The sequence below is a fragment of the Atractosteus spatula genome (genome assembly GCF_055471065.1).
Source record: "Atractosteus spatula isolate fAtrSpa1 chromosome 11 unlocalized genomic scaffold, fAtrSpa1.hap1 SUPER_11_unloc_1, whole genome shotgun sequence".
In the NCBI taxonomy this organism is placed as follows: Eukaryota; Metazoa; Chordata; class Actinopteri; order Semionotiformes; family Lepisosteidae; genus Atractosteus; species Atractosteus spatula.
Genome location: NW_028296630.1, coordinates 667,301 through 691,601, shown reverse-complemented (window position 1 = coordinate 691,601; position 24,301 = coordinate 667,301). Strand labels below are relative to the sequence as shown.

Genomic DNA, 24,301 nt, shown 5'->3' with positions numbered 1-24,301 from the left:
TTAAAAAAAATTCAAATAGTTTCCCCTAGTTCGTGTTTCACTACTCAATCTTATGAAGTGCACTACTGTAGGTCAGTAGCTTTGAGGATTTTGAATAGTTTGAATAGTTACTTGCTATAACTATGAATAGAATTATGAAGGCTAAGACTGTTTTATTTTTTTAATGGTGTAGTACACCAATAAGATATTTACAGACAACATTAAAACTAACAAACCATTTTGTGATTTAGTTGAAAAGTGTCTGGTCATGGATGTGGCAGTGTGCTCACCTATTTGAATAACACAACATTATACAAAAACATGAATGCAATTATTTTTATTTCAGAAACAGTAGATCAGCTAGGCAAATGAGGTTCCCATCATTAGAACTCCTTTTTTGATTCTTACAGGAAGGCTCTGGATAAAGCGGTCGACATCTTCGACAGCAAAGATGGTTTTTTTGGCATCTTCCTGGAGTTTGGAATTACAGGGATCCCTGGAAACACAGAGTGGTTTGACATGTCACTGTTCGAGTTTCTTTATTCCATGGCAGCAGGTCAGATAGACTTTGGATACAGTTCTTCCCAGCGGCATCTTAATGTCAGGTTTATTCAATAAGAAGCTATTTGATTAAAGGTGTGTGGTAATTTGGCTATTAGACAACTGTTTTTCAGTCATTTCAATCACATTCATAACTATAATTCCTCTCATCTTCTATTGGACTATTCACCCCTGATCTGTACTATTACCTGTCCCTTAACCAGTTCAATACATGAATTTCCCTAAATGCCTATTGCCTTTAATTTAAGAAGAACACTATCAAAAGCATCTTTAAAATCTAATCATATCATTTTGTACGTTCTGCGTGTTTACTGCTGTGACTTGTTTGAAGAATTTTAACAAGTTGGTAAAGGAACAATGACCTTTTCTAAAACCATATTGACTACTGCTAGGGTCTTCATATGAGCGATCCTGTTGTTTAGTTCTAAAGTGGTTTTCATAACTTTACTTGTAAAAGAAGTAAGACGTATTAGCTTATATCTTGTCATATAAGTCACATTTAGTCATATTTACTATACCGAGAGATACTGTAGAAGGGAATGAGGTAGGGCACTGAAAATGGAGAAAACAGAGTACTGTTGAAGAGGACTGCCAAAGATTGATGCACTGGACAATGGACTATTTAGAAGAAGAGAGATCAGGTAAGAGTAGAGCTGCACAGTTAACCACTAGATCAGAGTGGAGTTTAGAGTTCTGCCTCACCATTCCCATGGAGGTAGCAGTGTCAATAAAAAGTGACATTTGCAGAAGACTAAGGCCAATTTGTGTAAAAATCAGTTTGTTTTTAAAGGATTCTAAATTTAGGATGAATTCCCCCATTCTACATAAATTCCATCCAATGTCTAATTCTGAACCACACTGGTCACTAATGTGCTACACAAAATAAAATCACAGTCACAAACTAAATACTCACCATCTGGAGTGTTCTGAGGCTTGTTCCTACTGAATCTGTCCAAACTAAAAACTTCTTTTTTGAAGAACTATGAGCACACAAAGAAAACAATTAAGGAATATTTCTTCCACGGGTATTATAATTGAACTGTTACATACTGTATTGATCTTGATAAATTTGTAGTCATTATTCATACAGAATATTCAGCATTGGCCACCATAGCAGTTGCTATTCTTGTTGATTGCAATTAATAGAAATGTCATTCTATTCCAATAATTTCTGTAGTGCTAATATTAAAAATACAATAATGCCCAAATTAATTAATAATTAAAGTTTGGGTAACTAATCCATACCTTGTGTTTTTGAGGCTTGTTGTACTCATCAGGCACTTTAAAAGGTCCAAAGCTTTCACAGCTCCCACGTCCACTGGATGTTCCCTGGGCTCTTAAGTTTTCCAAAGATGGATTTGTTTCATTCTGAATTCTGAAGTCTTTTGACCTATTACCCATGATCTTATGCTTTATCATGGAGCCAAACTTTTTCAAAGGATGTTTCTTGACTTTCTGGCTCACATTCACATCTTCATCCGGCGTATTAACTGCAAAGGGGATGTTGCTGAGCGAGAGAAGCCCTTCGCTCTCAGACGTTTTGGTCAGTTGCATTGGGGTCATGTAATGTTTTGCTATGTCAATGCGCAGACCACTCTTGCTTTGGGCTGGACTGACATTTTTGTCCTTATTAAGGCTGGGATTGTACACATACCAAGATGAGTGTCCAGGCAACTCCTGTCACAAAAAAACAAAAAGTTACAGTTCAGTGATTGTTGTTTCAGTTTTAGAAGTAAATCAAAACAAGTAACACTTCTCTTACGGAAAAAAAGATAAGGATTATGGGGTGTGTATATGATTTTAGCACTGACGTTAACACTAGAATAAAGGCAAACAATGAAATATAAAATAATCAGTTTAAAATAATCAGACATCAGTTTGGAAATGTAGACAATACTGTGAGCAAGTCTCTCTATAATAGCAATAACTCACCTGATTGCTTTTGTACTAATTTAATAAGAAAGTGATAAAGCTGAAATCCACAGACAGGTGAGTTTGGTACTGTACGTACGCTATGAACTGACAATAGGGATATTTCTGAGATGTTATACAATATTAGGGAAAACAAATCTGGATTTGTAGTTTTATTGCATTGTAAAGGAAAATGCACAACATAACTATAATCATATTTACAAAATGAGTTCCATCTTCCAGTACTTTCTACACAAATGTCTGTTAATTAGGTACAGAACAGGTCCATCCTACTTTGGTAAGAGAAATTTTTACAGGTTTGGAACTGTTGGTCATACCTCATCAACCACATCATGCGAAGAGGACTCCAGAAGTCGTGTTTTCATACTGTCTGGCCTCGAGGAGCTCTTCCTAGTCTTCTTAACTTTGTTCCCTGAAACCTTACACTGCTGTACTACTTCTTGATCCTGGACTCTTTGAGCCAAATAATCTCCAGGCTTCTCTGGGGTCTCAGAAGCAGAGCAACCTTTTTTCTTATTAGAACAAGGTGTCACACCAACAGCTTCTCCTAGGGAACGCGATGAGCAGGGCTTATCCATAGTGTCTTCTGGCTGGAAACTGTTTTCAAAAACACTTTGGACTGTTGGAGAAAAGCCCTTTGGAGACTTTTTCATAGAAGACTGTAGTTTTTTACTTCTGACTGTAGTTACATTTGTGTCCACAATTTTGTCCTGTGTGGACTCACTGGTTTTCTGAGAAATGAGAGATTGTGAAGATGGAATTGAACACCCGCTTCGTAAACCATGAATTGCAATAGTTTCTTTAGCCACACAACAGGCCATTTCCTTGATCATTTCTGGATTCTCTGAGGCAATTCCTACTTGTAACACTTTCTTGTTGCCATTGGATTCCATCAGTTTGCTGTAAACAGAGCTAACAGTTTTCTTGATGGCTTGCTGTGATGGAAAATGTCCTTCAGCCTTTGGTTCACTGATGGTTAGAGTGGAAACCTTTGACAATTCCTTCAGCGCATCTTTGGTGAGTTTCAGTGCCAGGTCCCTGACCTGAGACTCAGACAGCTCTTCCAATTCCCCAGAATAATCTTCTGGTTTGGGGAATCCAGGGCGAATTTTCAAAAGCAGTTTTGCAATGATATCTTTCAATACATCTATTCGACCAATAACAGGTGAAGGTTCTAACTGGTTCGTTTTGGTGCACATGAGCTGCTCAGTGCTCCGGGTTTCCATATCAATGGCAGCTTGAGGAGTACTGGACTCAGGGCTGGAACAGTTTAGCTGAATTTCCTTTAGCAGTTTATCTGTGACTCCATGTACTATTTCAGAAGAAACAAGAGAAATTTCAGAAGACTGAGCACTGGGTGTTGCCTCTTTGTTGTGCTCACTAGTGATTCTAATATCACTCATCACCTCATCAACCTTCACATCATGCGAAGAGGACTCCAGAGGTTGTGTTTTCATACAGTCTGGCCTCGAGGAGCTCTTCTTAGTCTTCTTAACTGTCTTCCCTGATGCCTTACACTGCTGTACTCCTTCTACATCCTGGACTCTTTGAACCAGATAATCTCCAGGCTTGTCTGGGGTCTCAGAAGCTAAGCAATCTTTTTTCTTATTAGAACAAGGTGTCACACCAACAGCTTCTCCTAGGGAACGTGATGAGCAGGGCTTATCCATAGTGTCTTCTGGCTGGAAACTGTTTTCAAAACCACTTGGGACTGTTGGAGAAAAGCCTTTTGGAGACTTTGTCATAGAAGACTGCAGTTTTTTACTTCTGACTGTTCGACCAATAACAGGTGAAGGTTCTAACTGGTCCGTTTTGGTGTACATGAGCTGCTCAGTGCTCCGGGTTTCCATATCAATGGCAGCTTGAGGAGTACTGGACTCAGGGCTGGAACAGTTTAGCTGAATTTCCTTTAGCAGATTATTTGTGACTCCATGTACTATTTCAGAAGAAACAAGAGAAACTTCAGAAGACTGAGCACTGGGTGTTGCCTCTTTGTTGTGCTCACTAGTGATTCTAATATCACCCATCACCTCATCAACGATCTCACTTGCTTCTCTGCTAATACTGGTTTCTGGTGAAAGGGATGAACATCGGGAAGCTGAATGTGTCAGCTTGGAAATGTTGGTCACCATAGAGCTGATTATGGTTTTGACCACTGTCTCATTTCTGGAGGCTACAGCTTTCTGTAGAACTTCTTGGGATCCAGTTTGACACAGCAATTCATTGTGAACAGAGCTGGCAACCTGCTGAATCTTGTGTGGTTCATGAAACACATCATTATCCTGTTTCACAACTGTTATCTCCTGGTTTTCGGACAAGTCCTGCAACACACTGTCAAAGAGGTCCACAGCTATCTGACTCAGCAAAGACACAGACATCTTCCCTGGGATTTCTGTAGAAGTTTCCTCTTTTATCAAAGTAGGGTATATCTGTAATAGCAGCTGTGTTATGATGTTTTCCACAGTCTCAGTACACACTAAAGTCATATTAAGTGATTCTGTTGATTTAGCCATAGAACTTTCCTGGAGCCCAACTGAGGAAACCGGTTCAATATTCAACGGTTCTACAGGGACACTGAGTGGTTTGATTTCAGAACTGTTTTCAAGGTGGGAGTCTCTTTTCAGTTCCTCAGAAGTACTCTTCTCAATTTCTGATGTCACCCTGGCTGCTGGTATATTACCTATGGTAACAAAGAGCTTTTCATTTAATGATAGTAAAACAAAATATCAGAAAGTATGTACAATTGAAACAAAAACTAAATTATATTGAGAAGTAACGAATGACAGGCATCACAAAATATTTGAGTATAAAGCTTCATGTTCCTGTAAAACTATTACATCTTGGAGCTCAGGTAACTACATACAAACAAGCAGCCATATTCACAGATACTGTATATATGGCTACTGAATATATGGCTATATTCACTCATTCTCTCATTCATAGTCATGGCCTACACTATCTTAGTCTAAATACATCAAAAACTTTTAAAAGATACAAGAGATAGAAAATCAAGGTACTGTATATTTACAATACAACACAAGAATTACCCCCAACTTATATTGTGTTAACATCTTACAATATACTGTAGCAATCAATACATTTGTATTTTTTTCTATCGTTCATAGTTTCAGTTCTGTTTTCACATCTTTCTATGAGAAATTGCTCAATATTACACATATCTTTGAAATAACACATATATTGGGAGCTATATTTTAATAATCTTATGTGTATAAACACAATTTTTAAGTGTCCATTTCTGTAATTGTTCCAATTTACAGTATAGAAACGCAGTATATTCAAGAAACAAGTTAAAGTGCAGTCACTACATTTTTTAACTTGTACTTCATAGCAACTAAAAGGTTAATACACTATTAAATGATTTGATTTGATTTCCTTCTTACCTTGATTTTCACTGTCTTCAGGCTTCATTGATAAATCACACACAGCAGACAAAACATCCATGACAGACTTTACAAGCAAGCTGGAAAGCTGATTAATTGCATCATGGTACATCTGTGAACTGGGCACTGATGGTTCAGTACTTTTCTGTGGTCTGTGATCCTTGGCAGTCAGAGACACTTTCTCTGAAATCCTTTGGGAAGACTTAAATTCCGGATTTGTATCACAATCTTGAAAAAGTGAAACATCTTTCTCATTTTCGTCAAAAGTTGGAGAATCGGGAAAACTGAGGCGCTGCTTCAACAGCTTTTTCACTGATTTCTCAGTAAATGAATACAACAACTGCATAGAAAGCTCTGAGGACTTTGGATGGGATAAATCCTGAACAACTAGATGGCTCTTTAAAGTTGGATCTGAATTAGATTTGTGAGCTGTGCCCAATTGTACTGCAATTCCCGATTTCAAAATTAAATGGAAAACATTTTTGACAAGTTCTTCTGAAAATACACGCAGAGATCCACTCGAGACAAGTTGTTCCACTTTCCTTTCAATAGGACTCATTGTAGAACTCTCTGTGGAGGTCCTGACGTGGTCCTTAGGCTCTTCTGAAACCCTTGTCTGTAGTGGGGGGAGATTGTGCTTTGCTGTGGCTCCTGGTACTTGAGATGCACAGGATGCCTCTTCAGCTGAAAGCTTTTCAATGTTCAAGTTAACATTATTGGAGTGGGTTTGAAATGCTATATTCTCAGTGATGAGACCAGCAGCACACTCTGATTTCTTTTGGCTTGCTCTAGACTTGCTTTTTGTATCTGAGGCCTCCGTTAAACCAAGTTCGCCCATAATAATGTCAACAATACTCATGGCAACAATTTCAATGTCAGACACTGCAGGCTCTGCACGGGCTATGTGTTCTGCTGAGAAGTCAAGCTTTGGTGAAATGAGAGGGCTTGGCTGGTCTCCTTCTTCAACATTGTCAAGTGTTGTTTTCTCTGAGCCTCTCTTTTGTTCTGCGGTATTTAAGCTGTTTTGATCTGTAAATGAACCTTCTATCACATTGCTTCTGCAAGGAAGTTCCATGAACTCTTGTTCACCCAGTCCCATGTCATTTGAAGTAGAGGGTTTCTTCCAAACCCGGGACCGGGGAACTCGATTGCTTTTACATGTCAATTCATTTTCTTGTTCTGCTGTAGGTGTAGGTTGATGCTGAAGCTTTGATGAAGCATCAGTCAGGGCTCTATAGGGACTGTCCCGACTCATGACTTCTGTGTCATCTGTATAAGAATCAATCACCATCCCAGGCACATTTACGGGTGGGAAACGTTGAGCAGAATATTCTCTACGGTTACTTTTAGTGTACTCTTTATGGACAGTGTCTTCTGCACTAGACATCCTGTCTTTCCCATATTGTTCACCAGAGAGGTGCATTGTTTCATAATCTGGCTTTAAGACCACATCTGAAACTTTAAGATTTTCAAATGTAGATAAAACAGAATCCACCAGTTCACTTGCTTGAAGGGTTTCTTCTGAGGGTTTTGCTCTTGCTCCTGAGCAACATCCTTTGTCATCACCCCTATTTATTTCACTTCTGATTGTTTGTAATATCTGACTGCCAACATCCTTGGCACAGATGATTAAATTTGCCTGATTTTCCTGATTAGTCCTGCTTTGCCTTGAGAAATCAACGTTCATTAACACACCTAAAGGTTCTGAATCTTCACTAAGATGCTTACGGGGTGCTGAGTTTGATACTGACATGCTTTTCTTAGTCAAGTGTGGTTCACTAAAGCTCAGGTGTGAAACTTGGACTGAAGGAGGAAACATCTCAAGTGAATCTGCTGATCTCTGCTCTTTAGCAGATAAAACTTTCCTTGCTTTGAACAAAGACAGGCTCTTCTGATTCCAAAAGTGTTTCAGTTTGTTCTTCACAGTTTTGAAGAGTTCCTCAGTCATTGTCCTAAGGTGCTCAGCTGTTCTAGTATCAGTTTTAATTTCTGATGTTCCTGGTAACAGGGCTGTATCACAACTTTCGAATTTATCTTTGTAGTCTGTTGAGAAAGAAATCTTCTCAAAGCATGTAGCGTAATGTAGTTTTTCTAAAACATCAACAACAATCTCCGAAGCCAGTTCAGTGGTTTGCATATGAGAAAAAGAGTCTGAGGACATTGCTTCTTGAGCATGTTTTGTTGCATCTGGTGTTTTACATACATCATCAGCTGTACTGTTTGGTTGCTCTGGGAGATGGGCAAGTCCAGAAGATATACATTTTGCAGCTGCTTTTTCAATAATTTCACTTATTATCCTTGTTGCTGTACTATGGAATACAGAGCTGGAGGTCCTCGGCATCTTCTCTGATCCTTCACTTTCTGCATCTGATATGATGCTCTCTCCAGAAGAGGAAACACTTAAATTGTCCTCAACCAAGTTCATGTCCATTTGCCCAATTTGCTGTTTTGAAGAAATGTTCTCAGATGACACCATCTTTGGAGGATATCTACAAATCTCCATTGTAATTTGATTAGGGACTTGTCCTGTTGCCTTATCAATATCAGATAATATGATTTCTTCAACAGGACATATCTGGGATTTTGATTGATCTGGATTACTCTCCTCTCTTATAAATGTAGAAGCATCTCTCTCCCAGTCTTTAGGATATGGTGAAGGGCTTTTAATGGTGTCTAAAATATATTGCTCTTCAAGGTACTCCAAAACTGAAGTAACAACCTCTCTAGCCAGAAGGCTTTCATCTGAAGCCTTCTTTGCCACTGTTGTGCAATAAATCTCCTGGTCTAACTCTTTTTTCATTGCTTCACAAATGGCTCCAGCAGTTTCTACTGTATAGGTGCACAAATCTGAAATATCTGACACAGAATCAGAAAACACTGAATTTTTTGGTGAAGAGCTGACACTTGAGCTCTTTGCATTGCTTTGAGCAGGAGAACTGGAACTAGATACATCTTCTTCAGTCTGGGTGAGTAAAGATTTGAGCTTTCCAAATATAGTCCTTACAATGCCTTTTGCAACTGAACTAAAGTCAAAAGTATCATCAATGGATCCTGTTTCTGTGCTGCCTCTAGAAGTTTGAGGAGCAGCAGCAACATTTTTATTGGATTCTTGCAGATATTTATTTGTTTCAATACAATTCAGTGCAAACGAAACATTTTCAAAAACAGAATTTACAATGTCCTTGGCAATAACAGTGACCCTATTGTTGGGAATCTGAGATTTTGGACTTATTTTTTCCAAAATGGAGATTTCTGCAGCTTCTGGGAGCAATAATGACTCTTTTGAGTTACTCTCATGTAAATTGTTACCCACAGGGGTGAAATCCCGCTTTGTTTTTTCAATGATCTGAGATACTATCTGATCAGCAATTTCAATGATTTTGGCTTTAGAGATCCCAAAAGCAATATCACTGTTTGCTCTTTTCATTCCCACACTTGATTCCGAGGCGTGAGACTTTAATTTGACAGATGGGGGCCTACTGCCATTTGTTCTTTTCTTAGTCACTTTTGCCTCATCTCTCTCATTCTGCTGGGCATCAGGACTCTGAAGAAGGTAGTTCTTCTCCACAGATAAGCTGGAGGAGGGTGAAATCGTTTCTAAATTTTTCAGAATTGCTGACACAAAGTCACTCATTGACTGGTTATCGCCTGAATATGTTTCCTTCACGTCACTCATCTCATTTTCAGTATTTGCTTTGCAGAATTCACTCTTGACTTCTTGTAAGACAGTACTGATTATTTCTGTTGCCGTAACCGCTAACTCCGCCTCATCATATTCTTCTGAGTGGAGTCTCTGGGATTGTCCTAAGGCATGTAGGTCACCACCATGGCCACCCAGGAGTCTACAGGTTGACCCTGACTCAACAGCGCTTGTGAAAAAAGGCTGGAGTCTTCCAGAGACAACTTGTATAATCTCACTGGCAACCTCTGAGGCTACAGATTCTGTCTGTGCTTCTAGATTAACACGCACAGTCTTTGGGGTGGGAATTCTTTGCTTATTTTCTGACAAGGCAGACTTGACACGTGCAATAACACCATCCACAAGTTCAGTGGCAAGGTTATTGGATCTGTAGTGGGTAATCAAGACACCTAACGCACAACACTGGGGTTCCATCAGCTGAGCAGGAAGCTGTGCTTCAATGAAGGCTCTGCTAAGGACATCCTGTACTATACGTTCTGCTTTTGTAATTATACTAGACTTAGTGATTCCAAAAAGGTCCTTCAAAGGTTCCGAGAGGGGCTTTCCAGCATCTTCTCCTCCATCAGCAACCACAATCTCCTTCGAGGGTGTTCTGGATTTTAATCTGCAGGGTGTATTTTTCCCCATTTCTTCTCCTGAACTACCCGAGGACGAGAGGGGTGAAGGGAAGGGAGTGGAGATCCTGCATCTCGTTGACATGAAGCTACTGCTCCTACTCTGGGACTGCCATGTGGACCCCGACTCAGTACCAAGCAGAGAATGAGAACTCAGGGTGGCCTGTAGTGTCTCCTCACTACTGCTGAAGTAAACCGGGGACTCAAAGGAGCAGTGAGACACGCTCCTGCTCCTCTCTTCGTTGTAAAGGGAGATGGCGGGGAGCAGCACTCTGATAATGGATGCTGCCACCCACACCACTATATTCTCCGCCATGCCATTAAGTTCTTCTGTTGTTATCTGTTTTAAAGCAATAGTACAAAAGTAACCACAGAGCACTTAAATGTTCAATATACAGTACACCTATCAATATAAGACCTACTTTTACTTACTTGTCAGGGTTCATTGTTTCCCATGTTAACATTTAGAAATTTGCAACCAAATTTTGAATGCCAGCACAGATGCAACTAATACAAATATACTGTTGTCTATACAGTATAGTAAAAATTTATTATAGATATACTGTTGTATGTATAGAAAAATATATACAGTACAGTATTTCTAATATATAAATGAAGCAAGAACAACAGAATACCAGTCTAACCAAAGAAATAGAATGGTCAGTATTGCATATTTTAAGTGGATTCCTTAATTTATAAATAATTAAATGTGCAGACCCCTGTTTCATTCCAGAGGAGGCAGTGTCAAAGGGTTCTTTTGGCATCGAGTCTATGGTAGAAAGTGAAGTCACCCCCTTGGAACCTGGACAGCTTAATATTCTCTGGCAAAGAGGCGCAGACCTTTGGCATAGTGGAATATCTCTGCTCTGAGGAGTGGCTATGTGGCTCTGACGCCAGGGCAGCCACAATCAAAACCTAGTGGGAGCTGAGCTGAACATGTCAGGGAAGGAGCCACTAAGCAACAGCTAGGTGGACTAAATTTCAGGATTTACTGTACTGAAGGAACAAATTAACATATTTCTTTACATTTCTTCTTTAGTTATGACACTGTGCATTTTAACCTCAAGGAGCTATCTGGAAAAATAAAATGCATCCATTACATTCAGACAGCAGTGTACCTTACCTGTCCATATAAACTGTCCTGAATCACCTTTCTTTCACTAAAAAACATTATCATAAAAATTAATTAGTGTGACATTGCTACTACATGGACAAAATACTAACTATATTTTGCAATCTTAAAAAATGGTGACTAATTAACAATATATAGGCATCTTTTCTAGTGGCAGAACAATTAATCTATTTTAAAGCACATCCCTGTGTAAAAAAGATGGCCTCCTAACCATGATTATGTTCGTACTTTTTCAATTTACCTACTGGATGTCTAAAACTTGCTTAGGTTTTTCACTTTAATATGAGAGGCTTATAAAATAAAAATCACCACAACAAAATAGCACATTGGAAATGATAAATCTTAAACTTCAAACTGCAACTGTTCCATAACACTTTAGCAAGTATGGTACAATTGTGTTCCTATGTGAAGCAAGATCACTGCTAATTTACATCATTGTGTTTTCAACAACAACTACTTGGTCAGGCGCAATGTATCTAACCAGTTTCATACTGGGTACTTCATAATTGACACATGACAAATACAGTTAAATTCAGAAATATGTCATGTTTATGTTTGTACCCTGCAGACATTGTGTTAACTTCGTAGAGATTAGACCTTAGAGAATTTAGAGATTCTGTGAAACATGCAGTTTGACCAGAGGTGCCCAAACTTTTGCATACAACTGTATGTTGCTGCTGCATCATTCAGGACAAAGCCCAAAATGCGTTTTCAACACATTTCATGACTTAGTGTTACTTAGTTGTTACTGCCCTCTGGTGGTTGTTGATTGAAACATAACATCCATTCAAACACGACCAGACATTTCTCCCACTGTCAATACTTCAGCAAAACTTCACATTTTATACCGGTGCCACAACATATTGTTAGTTATTATGATAGAAATTTGTTTTAATATGACTAATATATTATTGTTGTAATGCAGTATGATCAGAGTTATACATAAGTACAATACAACAGTTTATTTTTGCGAAGGTTCAGTTAGTGTATTTTGACTGCTGCTCTAGTCATCGTCAATATCAATATTCAATGTCAATGTTCTAGTCATTACTACAAAGCCAGTTTATGGTAAACTATATCTAGGATTTGGAAAAAATGCACATGAGCTAACACAAAGATGTGCACATGTACTGTACTGTTAACAGACTGATTCACGCATTCGCAAAGAGAGAAAAAGCAATTTCACAAACTCAGCTGGAGAAGTGAGCTCAAAACAGAAAACAGTTGCTCTTTAAACATTTACATATCACCATACTAAAATGATTAAAATAAAAACTTTATGTACGCACTGATGCTTAACATACCACAACTGCAGAATGTAGGACTTACCCATCAGACAGCTGACTGATCAGAGGGAATTCATGAAACCATTTGGAATCAGTAGTCACCTCTTCAGTGGAGTCAGGTGAAATATGAACTGACCCAAGAGAAAAGAATTATTGTCGCATTAGAATTCTCATGACATGCATAAAAAAGTGATCAATCCAATTAACATCCAAAAAAGGCAGAAAACATGGATTTATTCATAGAAAAAAATAGGATGCCGATTAGGATTTATTTCTCTGTTTACCCATATAATTTCAATCATTTTCACACCTTAGCTCACAACAATTTTACTGCACCAGACTGTGGCACAATGGCTGCCCAGAGATCCCCAGACTTAATTGGAACCTTCTTCAACCTTAACAGTAGATGTTACCAAGCTTTCAAAACCCAACACTTGTGCATTAATCATTTAATATTGATTAAATGACACAAAACAATTGACATGTTTTTATCTGAATAAGCTATACAAATAAAACTGAATTGAATTAAACGGATTTTTGGGATTATATGTTCCATTGTCTTTCACAATATCTTTCAGTATATCAGCACCCACTGAATTTCTCTGCAGCTGCATTGGAAAATTTGTCAAAACATAACTTTTTTCAAAACCTTTATTTTTTCTAGAAACAAATTAAAATACTGACCTTTGGTGATTTTAGAACTCTTCTCATTAGCAATGGTAACATCTCTATTCTCCTTGCTAATGATCTCAGTTGAAGCTGTGCCACAAAGAAAACATCATTTTAGTTGAACAGTCCTTTCAGATAGTTTAGATCAATAGATACTGTAAATGTTTTTATCACAAAATACAAAATATGGATTACAGAAATGTTGAATATAATGTATTTACATGTTGTGGCTGGAAATTAAACAATCTGAAGATAATGAAGGATTCCTTCTTAATGTATTATTTTATGATGCCTGCAACTTATTGTGCGTTTCCCTTTAAAAAGTTTTGATCTCAGTACATACATATTATTCTTTTCAAACAGCCATATGATTGAAAAGCTTTGGAATTTTGTAATTGTAGGTGTTTATTAAACAAATTCTACAGTTCTGTAATCAGTAGTAAACCTGAAGATGTTGTCAACCTGCATCATTCCTTCTGGCCAACAAACTAAAACACATTAAATTGTGAACTCAATCACAGTTGTACCACTGCAAATTATTGGATCTAGAAGCTTACCCTGTTTTCCAGACTGAAGTATTTCATTAAAATATTGCCTTTTAATACTGTCTTGCATTTCTCTCTCAAAATCTTTCCTTTCCTGTAAACTCTCATTTAGCTTTTGCTGCTGGAGAGCAACCTTCCTTTCATAGAGTTCAAATGCCTGAGAATGACAGAAAACCTTTCACAAGTGGCTATTCTTTAAAGAAAAAGGAAAGCTTCTCAACAAAAGATGAAAAGGTCCATCTCATTGTTGAACATCTTGTATTAAAAAGCACATGTTTTTCCATTACTCTAGTATTTAATGACAAATGAACTAGCTTGCAACCCAACATGTTGCTAGTAGAAAACTTCCCGTCCATAAGGTCACATTTTAATTTAGTATCAGACAGAAGCTGTTGGGCACCACTGAAATTCCAGCTCAAGTAAAAACTACAGGAGACTCCAATCTCATCTCAATCTACAGCACCCTGAAGCTGGGAAGCTGGGTCTGGTCAGAGCTCAGAAGAAGAAAGGCTGGGTCCGACATTACTTGGATGAAAGACTCTGTGTGTAGTTCAGAACCTTGCAGGCTGGGTATAAGAGGCTGAAGCAGCAACATCTCTCCTCTAATGCTTAGGTAATGAAGAGGAGAGATCATCAACCACCCTCTTGGATCCTCTTGGGGAGATACCCCTGAGGGATACGTTAGAAGAGCCAATTATGCAAAGCAGCATGTCTCTGGGATGGTACTTGGAATTAAAACCCACTACACGCAGAATAAATGCCACACAGGCAGGTGCCCAAGGCTGGAGATAAACCATGGGCTTTGGAGATGCAGTGCTATAACCATGAATTGGAGGCACCAAACACTACCAGAATATGGTGCTTTGGCACCTCTGTAGCATATCTTGGCATAACCACCCTAGAGAAGATGCAAAATATAAGAGGTGCCAACATACCACGCTCATTGTGGACACTGAGGATCCAAAAAGTATTAGTTTAGGTTATTAATTTCAACCTATAGGTGGTCATCTTGGAAATACAACAAAATATAGCTGCAAGCTTAGTGTCAAGTCCGGAATTTGCATAAAGAAAAGTACACCTTAAGAGGATGAATCCAAACATCCATTACTCCAGTACCTTTTTGTGCCTTCTAGCTCTGATCTCTTTCTTCTGCTGGGCCTGTCGCACCTCCCTCCGGGCATCTTCCTCTATCCTCATCTGAAAAGCTCTCTCTCTGATTTTCCACATCTGTAGAGCCGTCAGTGAAAAGGCAAAGCCGATGAGAAACAGCAGAAAGCTAGATTGTGTTAAGCACAAAACAGCTACGCTACTAGACTTTTATATTTATATATGTCACCTGCTTATAGGTGGTACATTAAATATTGAGGATTCTGTTAGATCATGTGGAGCTGAATCTCTCCCCTTTTTACAATCTAGCAAATGAGGCCTTTGGGTATTTGTCAGCATATTAGGAGCATTCAGCAGCTGAATGTGGTCTGGGAAGCCCAAAGACAAAATAACTGGGAAAATAACATACCATACAGTAATGTACAGTGAGAATGTGAAAAAAAAACATGATTAAGAAACATGATTAAGCTGATGTAGAAAACCGATGAGGCTAAATACTGTATATAGATAATGCTGGTGATTTGAAAGCTGATAAATCAATGAAAGGGGTGAATAAACTATGTGTTTTAAAAGTGAGTTAAGCTACAGTGTGAAATGTAAGATTCATAAAAGCATATGAAAAGTGTCTGAAGTCTAAGTGTGACAATAAAGTAACATGATTTACTAAGGGTATCTACTCTGCAGAAATCTGTTCGGCTGGAAGAGGCATATACAAAATAAGGTGAGAGAATTTTTTTAATTAGCATTTTGCAACATTAATGCTTAATTACTTGTCAGAAAGACAACATCTTTTAAAATAGTTATGCTAGAGATCCTGTTTTCTTTTGCTTGCTCCCCAATCAAGCTGTATTTACAGAGGTGTCACAAGGTCACTTGCCAGAGTAGATATAAATGTCTCTAATCAGTTTAAGATGCAGAAGGAAACCAGCTATTAAAGATCTCCCATCCAGGTGATGACCAGGAGCAGCCCTTGGTCAAAATAAATCAAACTGTATTCTCATACCTCATCCTGTCCGGTGTACTGCAGACCTTTCATACGCTGTATTTCACCACTGCATATCTCCTCGGTTTTCGGAGCTCCTGCCTGGTGCCTTCATAAACAACAACAGCAAAGAAAGCTTAATCCACAAGGCAAGGTCAAAATGTCAGACAGCAGCAGAGGAATTTGTGAATGTGGTATTTCTGTAAAGCAAATGTTCATCTTTTGGAAAACTTTGACTCAGTCAAGACTTCCACTTGCTTGCACAATTAATTCACTTAAGGCAAACCTTTACTTACAGTTGTATTCTTGACATCCAATGTTTCCACATAACAGTAATATTTACAGCGAAACAAAAAAAAAAGTGATACAAATATAACAAATCAGGGAATCTAAAAGGCAGGAACTTGCTGTTAAAGAGTGAGGAGCTTCCGTATGTTATTACCTGTCTCTGTTAGCCATAATCTGGTCTGAAATATTCTTGGATGCTTCCTCCAGGAGCCATTCCCTCACATCGGTGAAGCTGATATCCCTGGGAATCTTGTTCTGCTCCTGGACCTCCAAGAACTTCTTCACTATTGTTTTCTGAAAGCCAGCACAGCCTTTTACTAGAGCGCCACACTCCCTTCATTGCAAAGTTCTCCTAAGCACTATTATAGCCGAGTGTGCACTTCAAAACCAACACTGACTTTTTCCATTAGATTTTTCATTTGAACTCACACCGATAGAATGTGTTTGTATACTGTATGTATAAGAGTGAAGGCTGAGCTACTGTAGTTTGTTGATCTAAACATTTCGATTTAAGATGTACATCTTGCATACAGTGGTTAACCTTGTTATCTCGCAACACTGGGGCCAGGGGCTCTATTCTGGGCCTGAGGTGTTGTTATCTGTGTGGAGTTTGTATGGTCTCCCCATATTCACATGGGTTTTTCACGGTTTGCTCTGGTTTGCTCCCACAGTCCAAAGCCATACTATACTGGTAGAAAAAAAGGTTTCTAGGAAAATTGGTTCTAGTGTGAATTTGTGTCTGTGTGTGCCGTGCAATGGACTAAATTCTGGTCAAGGGTGTATATCGCCTTAAGCCCGTTGCTTTCTGGGATAGGCCCCAGCTCCCTGCAGCCCTTAGATGAGGCAGTTAGATTAGATGACGAGGATGGAAAGGGATGGATGGAAGTTCAAGTCATTTTTCAGCCTTGTCTGGCAAAGAAGACTTATAAATTCTGTTTTGGACTACACACAAAAGCTGCCTGTATTAACGTGTTTGGAAAAATACGTTTGTTTGCACTGAAAATGGATTAAACTCTACAGAGCAGTACAGATAAGCAGTGCATGCTCCGATTGGGGTGGTACAATTAGTGGTTTACCACAAAGAAAGACATTCAGATATATTGCCCAGCCTCAATGAATAAAAAAAACTCTTTTTTTAACTCTGTTATCTTGAACAGAGAAGACTACAAGGAGACCTGTTTCAAATATTCAAAATCCTCACAGACAAGTCTGCTTGTTGAACGCTGACTTCTTTCAAGAAACAGCTGGATGAGACTCACAGACCAATTAGCAAGTAATTACCAAACAGGCTAAGGAGCTTCCTCTCATTCGTAACTATTCTTATGATATGAAACCCATATCCTGCATGCAGAAAGGACTATATGGGCTATAAACAACACAAAGTAGCATGAAAAGATGTACAGTATGGTTGAACTAACAAGAAGAAGCTAAAATAGGCTAGAGCAGTGACAAACATAAGCAACAACATCAGAGCGTCAAAACACTAAAACAGAAATGAGCTTTATAGCAATTAGAGAAGAAACTGAAAGAAAAAACTGAAATTGATCCTTAGAATACAAACACAGTCAAGGTAGAGACTTCCTTGAAGAAGACATGATGACAGCAGTATATTCAAAGGTGCATAATGGAGAGATCTTATGGAAGCCTTCATCCAGAAACGCTACTGATTGAGGGCTGGATAAAGGCAGAAGTCTATGATGAAGAGTCAGAATCAGATGGACGGTTGTTGAAAAACATCACACTTACCTGTTTAGTCGCATAATTTTTGTCATACTGCAACTTCACGTTGCTTAGGTAGTTATGATATTGATTGTATTCTTTCAAAGAGCAGAGGACCTGAAAACAGACAAAACATGTTTCAAGTACTGTCTAGGAGGTTAAAGAAAATGTTTTTATTTTTATTTTACAAATCTAGAGCACAGTCAAGTACTCTGTGTTTGAATATTTATTGAGCATAAGGACTTTAGCACAAACCATAGGCCTGCTTTGATTACATCTACTATTACATGCTTTGATTACAACCATAGGCCTGCACACCGAATACATCTATGCTGTAGTGCAGACATGAGTTAAATCACACTACTGGAAACTATTACAGCTAAATGAGCTAGAACCTGGTCTATGTTTTTTTTTTGACAACACCTCACTCCTTCACCATACCAAAAAAGCCTCATTCTTTGCACAAACTCCAAACAGCCTTACTTTCTTCTGCTCATTGATTAAGCCTCTGTTCTGCAGAGACTCCTGCATGCCCTTGCGATGGTAATAGGTGCGCAGGTGGGGGTCATGGAGGCTGTTGTACTTCGAATCCAAAAGGAAACCGCGGGGATCAGTCAGAGTGAAGTCAGGAGATGGCTGGTGCAGCTGAAATAGAAGGTAAGTATTTTATTAAAACATGATATGTATAGGTAAACACAGATATGTATCCCCCTATGTTTCTGAACATAAAAATGAGAATGTTTTTTTTCTCCCCCCTCCGAAGGCTGTCGCCAGTTTCTTGGAAGACTACTCCAGAATCACTGTTACCATGTTTCCTACGTTCTTGAACATCAAATTCCGATTTCTCAGTCATTGTAGCCAACTAAAAATGACTAAATTGCAAAAAGACAGTAAGCACAATAAGCTTTAAGACATACAGTACAGCTGAATTTCAATAATGTGATCAATATATTGCGTCTAGAAAAATATATAACCTTACTCCTGATGTTATATGCACAAAGATGCCAAGGGAGGACAGTTTGCTTACAGTTTAATCATTGCAGCAACCACATTATACTAACACACACAGAAATGTGTTAATGTGTCCCAGGTATCATTTCATATTATAACATTTTACATGTTGGTTTACCCCTAAAAAGAAAGAAAACCATGAATAAACATGTCATTTTTTACAATTTAAATGTTTAGAATTAAATGAGAATAAATGTATTCATGCTTTTCATTTTAGGTTACACTTACTTTCTCCGAAAGAGCAGTCCTGCAAAATTGAGGTTTAGACCCTGGGATTAACGGCAGTTTAGTGCCGACGGGTCTCTCCAACAGCTGCTGCTCTCCCCGCAGTGCATACAGCATGGTGTAGCAGCCCTGAAACACAGAACATAGCTATCGTACCTCACAGAACCACAGCCAAAACGCCAGAAAAAACAAGCAGAGCTGATGGCAGAAATTATTTCATCTGTCACAGAGTGAAATAAAATGGCTGTGGGGGCAACAGCAGGTATCAAGGACAATGTTGACTTGAAGTTTGCATAGAATGACCAGTGACTTCAATGAGGGTGGTAATATGTGTCTTTCTTTGTTCTGGGGCTTCCTACTGATCAAAGATGCTTGTTAATTACCACACAGTTCAGAGAAGACACATGGAATGTCAAAACTGGCCTAGCTGAGCCTCAGACTGAGGAGGTGGGTCTAGAACATAACAATTCTAGAAAATCTAGAATGTTCTAGAGCAATGTTACACCTGGCCATCTGTATATAGCCATTTGATCAATGAGCCCCAAGAAGTTAGCTCTGCTTACACCCAAAACTATCAACCCCCACCTCCCCCAAGAAAGGTAGGGAAGCTTTAATAACCCCAGTGACAGAGCACACAGAAACAGAAGAAACAGGAATAACCAATTTGTACCACAGCACCCAGGAGAGGGTTTGGACACCAGGGACTCTCTACAGTGAGCAAGGGAGGAAGGCTTTAGCATTGTCTTCCTCCCCTCTCCACTCAAAAAATTGACTCAGAGACAAATGGGGGGGGCATATTAAAAACCAGACTCAGCCAGGACTGAGGAGGATCCCTAAGACTACACAGAGTGTCTTTGCTATGACAGAAGCAGGCACACCAGGTCTCCAGCTGGGACTGGGTTTGGGAGAATATTTGCAGCTGGACTTTTCCTTTGGAACTCTGGTTTTGGTAACTGGGCTCAAATGGGGCTCTTGAGCTGGTCTGCAATGTGTTCTGTGAGTAAGTAAGTACCTCTAGTGGATAAGTTGTCATATGTGTTCTGTGGATTAGGCTATAATAGATACTGGAATTGCAAAGTACTGTAATAAAAATGGAAATTATGTAGGATGACTGTCTTGTCTGGTCTGTGGATGCACTGGTGGTTCTGGAAGATAAAAAGAACTTGTTGCTGGGGGAAAAGGTCTTTAGAATTGCTAGGTGGCATAATCAGCTACAAAACTAACTTTTAAAAGCAGTCCCTGCATTTAAGGGTCACGGTTCCTGACATATCTTTTTAAAGATAGGTAAGAAGAGTAACCCTAGGGTGTTTAGAGGGCTAAATCAGTTCATAACATTCTTTTTTTTTTTCTTCTGCACAAACGAGTTGATTCTCTGCATCTGGGCTAAGGATCTAAGTCTGTTTAGAGGTTTAGATTGGGAAGGCATATTCTCACGCAAGACATTTTAAGACGACAAAAGAAAAGTACAGTACGTATATTCCCATAAAATACAGAAAGGGTTAACAATAAATTATTAACCCACGATTTCAGAAATAGAACACATAGCTGGAATTTTAAAATCACGTTCCATTTATTTTACCTTCTAGAGCTTTTAAAACAGTATTAGAAATATTACTACGTTTTTACTGTTTTACTAAACCTTACATTTTAAAGCTAAACTAATGCTGTTTTTTTTTACAATTCACTACCTAAAAGCTGAAATATATAAACGTATGGATAGTACACTCACAGCTCCAGATCCCGGTTTCTTTCTCTCCATTTTTATCCCTGATCTCGTTCCATTAATCCATTAATCAATTAATCTATTTTGAGAAAACAATTCCGTCGTGTTCGTGAACGTTTCAACTTTATTTTGTATAATACGGACTTGAGCATAAACCACTGTATAACCAAAATGTTGTCTATTATTACGTCAGATCTGCAAAGCAGTTACCTTATCTGACGTATCCAGCGTGTACAAGTTAAGTAAAGACGTCATTAAAAGCTGCAGCAGGGAAGCTACAGTATTCGTCCCTGTACGGACTTGTTTTTTTATATATATATTTATAATTAGGTTTTCATTAGAAAATCCAGACAAAAGGGCGATGTCCGATTTAATGTTTAATTTGAATGTCGCCATTCTAACTCAAAGCCTTCACGGTATCAAACCTGTGTGGTCGCACGTCCCAAACAGTCTGGCTCTGCCAGTGGAGCCTGGAGACCCCAAAAATATGACACACGTTTTGCCTTTTAATAATTTACATCTCTAATAATAATAATAATAATAATAATAATAATAATAATACAAAGTAATAAACACCTTGTTTGAAAAGCGCGGACTGATTTGTAATTTGCATCCTAATAACCCCCATCTCTGAATTGGCTAAATTGCTCTTCTCCCCACTAATAGCTGATGTGTGGTGAGCGATCTGGCGCACTATGGCTGCTGTCGTATCATCCAGGTGGGGCTGCACATTGGTGGTGGTGGAGGGGAGTCCCCATTACCTGTAAAGTGCTTTGAGTGGAGTGTCCAGAAGAGCGCTATATAAGTGTAAGCAATTATTATTATTATTTTAATATCCTGAATGTATGAAATGAGCACATGCTTGTTTTTAGCCTAGTCTTACTGACAATCACATTGCTGGTCTGATCACCTGCAGGATACGAGAACTCCGTTTCTATAATATTTTGTCTTTGAAGAACTGGCATCTGATTCATTTCCAGTAGTCTCTCTCATTACTTGACTGTCTGTTGGGAACTGTTAGTCCTGCTTGTGTTTATTCTGCAGTCTGGTGAACAACAGGTCGTGAAATTAAGATCTATTTGATTAATTGTCTTTTATCCACCCTTTATCAGAAGGCTACTTATTCCTGTTTAAGGGTTTGCTGACCAGGAGTCTATCCCAGAATCCCAGAGGTGTAACTCGGCATTAGTAGTATACTTGTCCCCTTGTAGGGTACATACACAAACACACAGGGCGATGTAGACATTCCAGTGAACCGAACAAGCATGTGTTGAAGATGGAAGATGGAGGGAATCACCCAAAGGAAGATTATGTGAAAGCAGGGAGAAGACGCAAACCCCCTACATAAGGTGCACACGTCTGGAATCAAATTCAATGACCCCCAAACACGTTCACCAATTTTATTTCTAAAAAGATAACTTTCTGCATTATGATAAATGATGAATGCACCCTCGTGTTTATTAAAATATAATTCTAAATGATTTTAAAAAATTGTGTTATTTTATGTAAGAACTATTTCAATCAAACGCACTAGAAAAAGAAAAACAATATTTTAGGAAATGCAAGATGGTTGAAAAGCCTGGAATGCAAGTGTAATCCTCACTTAAGGGGAGCCGGGTTTTAGAACTGGCTATAGTTGCTGCTCACGGACATCGCGTTGGCTTTATGAACTACAACTCCCATAACGCACTGCTCAAGTTTACGTCACAGTCCCTATTCTGCCTGGCTGTGGTGACCTCTAGCGGGGCCCTCTCAGTTCTGGCAGCTTTACCGTTGATCGTGTGCACTCACCGGCGCGCGCAAGAGGAACTCACACACGGCTCCCTTTTTTAAAGTTTATTTTCTACAAAAATAGAAAAAAACATGGGAGGGTTTCCAGAGATATGTACAAGTCAGGTTTACAGCAGGCTGGTAGCGAGAGTCTGATTCCTACCCTCGTACATGTTGTTTTCCCCTGTTTAAGACGTTTACTATAACACCATTTAAACGCGACACAACATAACAACTCAAGTCACTAAGAACTTAACTCACAACACACAGACAGTTTTCATCTAGCGACTTAACACAGTTAGCTAACGAAGTTCAATTTCGTCTCTGATAACCCGCAGACCCCGAATACACTTTTGATACTCTTAAAACAAATATGAACGCGTAAACCTTAAACCGAAACTATGACATCAGTAAACATAAATTTACAGACCTTTTAAAAAAGCCTTATTACTTCAGATCTTACCTAAAAAATTAGAAAGAGCCATGGGAGAGTTTCCAGAGATACGTACAAGTCAGGCGTACAGCAGGCTGGTAGCGAGGGTCTACCAGCCTGCACGAGGCGCTGTTCCCGATTCCCGGGCCCAGCTGCTCATCACCTGGTTGCACAAGCTTTGACTTTTCATTTTCATTACTATATTTTCAGGTTGTGTTTTTCATACCACTACCGAAAAAAAACATATTTTAGAGGAAGATGTCAGCTTGATTAAACAAATATTGCTCCTTAAGCCTAGTTCCTTACTGTGCTAATTCTGCCACCTACTGGACAAGGTAATAAATAAAATAAGGAGAAAATCATAGAATATAACACCCACATTACAGGCCAGCCAAGTAAAGGGTGTAAAATGACCTGGGGAAGGGTCATTCATAACAGGTATTTTCGGAATGACCTACTTAAAATACTAGATATGGACCTCAGTAAAATGGCTGCCAAAAAGAATCAGCTGACCCGTATATGGAAAGGGTCTACCCTGAGAAACAATGAGACACAGCTGAGCCGCATCGGGAACCGAAATCTAAGTGCCCCGGAGGCATTGAACAGGGCGGTAGCAGATCAAGTGAATGCGGTTGGGAGGAGAGAGGAGAGAGGAGAGAGGTTTATGTTAAAGATCGGACTACTGAAAGGAGAAAAGGTTTATGGTTTTTGGATTGCGGATAGTGGATAAGGATACATCGCGGATTGGCTTTATTACGGATTTTTGTAACTCGGATCGGAACAGGATTAAGAGAGCGGATTACGGACTGGATTTGGAAGATAATTGGAGGAAGAAACGCCACGAAACTCAGGAAAGAAAAGTGTGGTGTGAGTACTTCTCTCATTTACATAAACGTTCCCCCGGAGGCACCACAAGGGATATCTGAAGGACTGAAAAGAAGTGCACTGATTGTCACATTACCTAAGGTTGCCTTTTAAAATGTACTTGTATTCCATTAACAGCATCTATTGCATTGCCTGAGAAAATCAGAAATTACTGTATGTAATTTGTTCGAATTGGGTTTCTATGAAAAAGACTTGTGAAGAAACCCAGCTGGGACTCAAAACCCTTGCTATCTTGTCAGAAGAAGAGAATGCAATGTGCCCCAAAGCAGTATGATTTTCAAAACACAGAGAGAGGTAAGAAGGGAAAGCAAATGAAAGAAAAGTCCAGAATAGGCTGTA

The 24,301-nt window shown here is 38.9% G+C and overlaps 2 protein-coding genes across 2 annotated transcripts; both read right to left on the bottom strand.

Annotated features, from left to right (window-relative positions):
• Positions 1-383: 383 nt before the first annotated feature.
• LOC148811451 (uncharacterized) lies at positions 384-4,142 on the bottom strand. The gene is made up of 4 exons (XM_088908781.1): positions 3,879-4,142; positions 1,786-2,217; positions 1,454-1,520; positions 384-475 (listed from the first exon to the last, which is right to left on the bottom strand). Exons 1-4 carry the CDS (start codon positions 4,140-4,142, stop codon positions 384-386), a joined length of 855 nt encoding a protein of 284 aa, XP_088764907.1.
• A 5,535-nt stretch (positions 4,143-9,677) lies between these two features.
• On the bottom strand, positions 9,678-19,268 carry LOC148811450 (fibrous sheath-interacting protein 2-like). The gene is made up of 8 exons (XM_088908780.1): positions 19,155-19,268; positions 18,399-18,560; positions 17,943-18,032; positions 16,351-16,490; positions 15,930-16,017; positions 14,936-15,046; positions 10,290-10,527; positions 9,678-9,715 (listed from the first exon to the last, which is right to left on the bottom strand). The coding sequence occupies exons 1-8, from the start codon at positions 19,266-19,268 to the stop codon at positions 9,678-9,680; spliced, it is 981 nt and encodes a 326-aa protein (XP_088764906.1).
• Between the last annotated feature and the right edge of the window lie 5,033 nt (positions 19,269-24,301).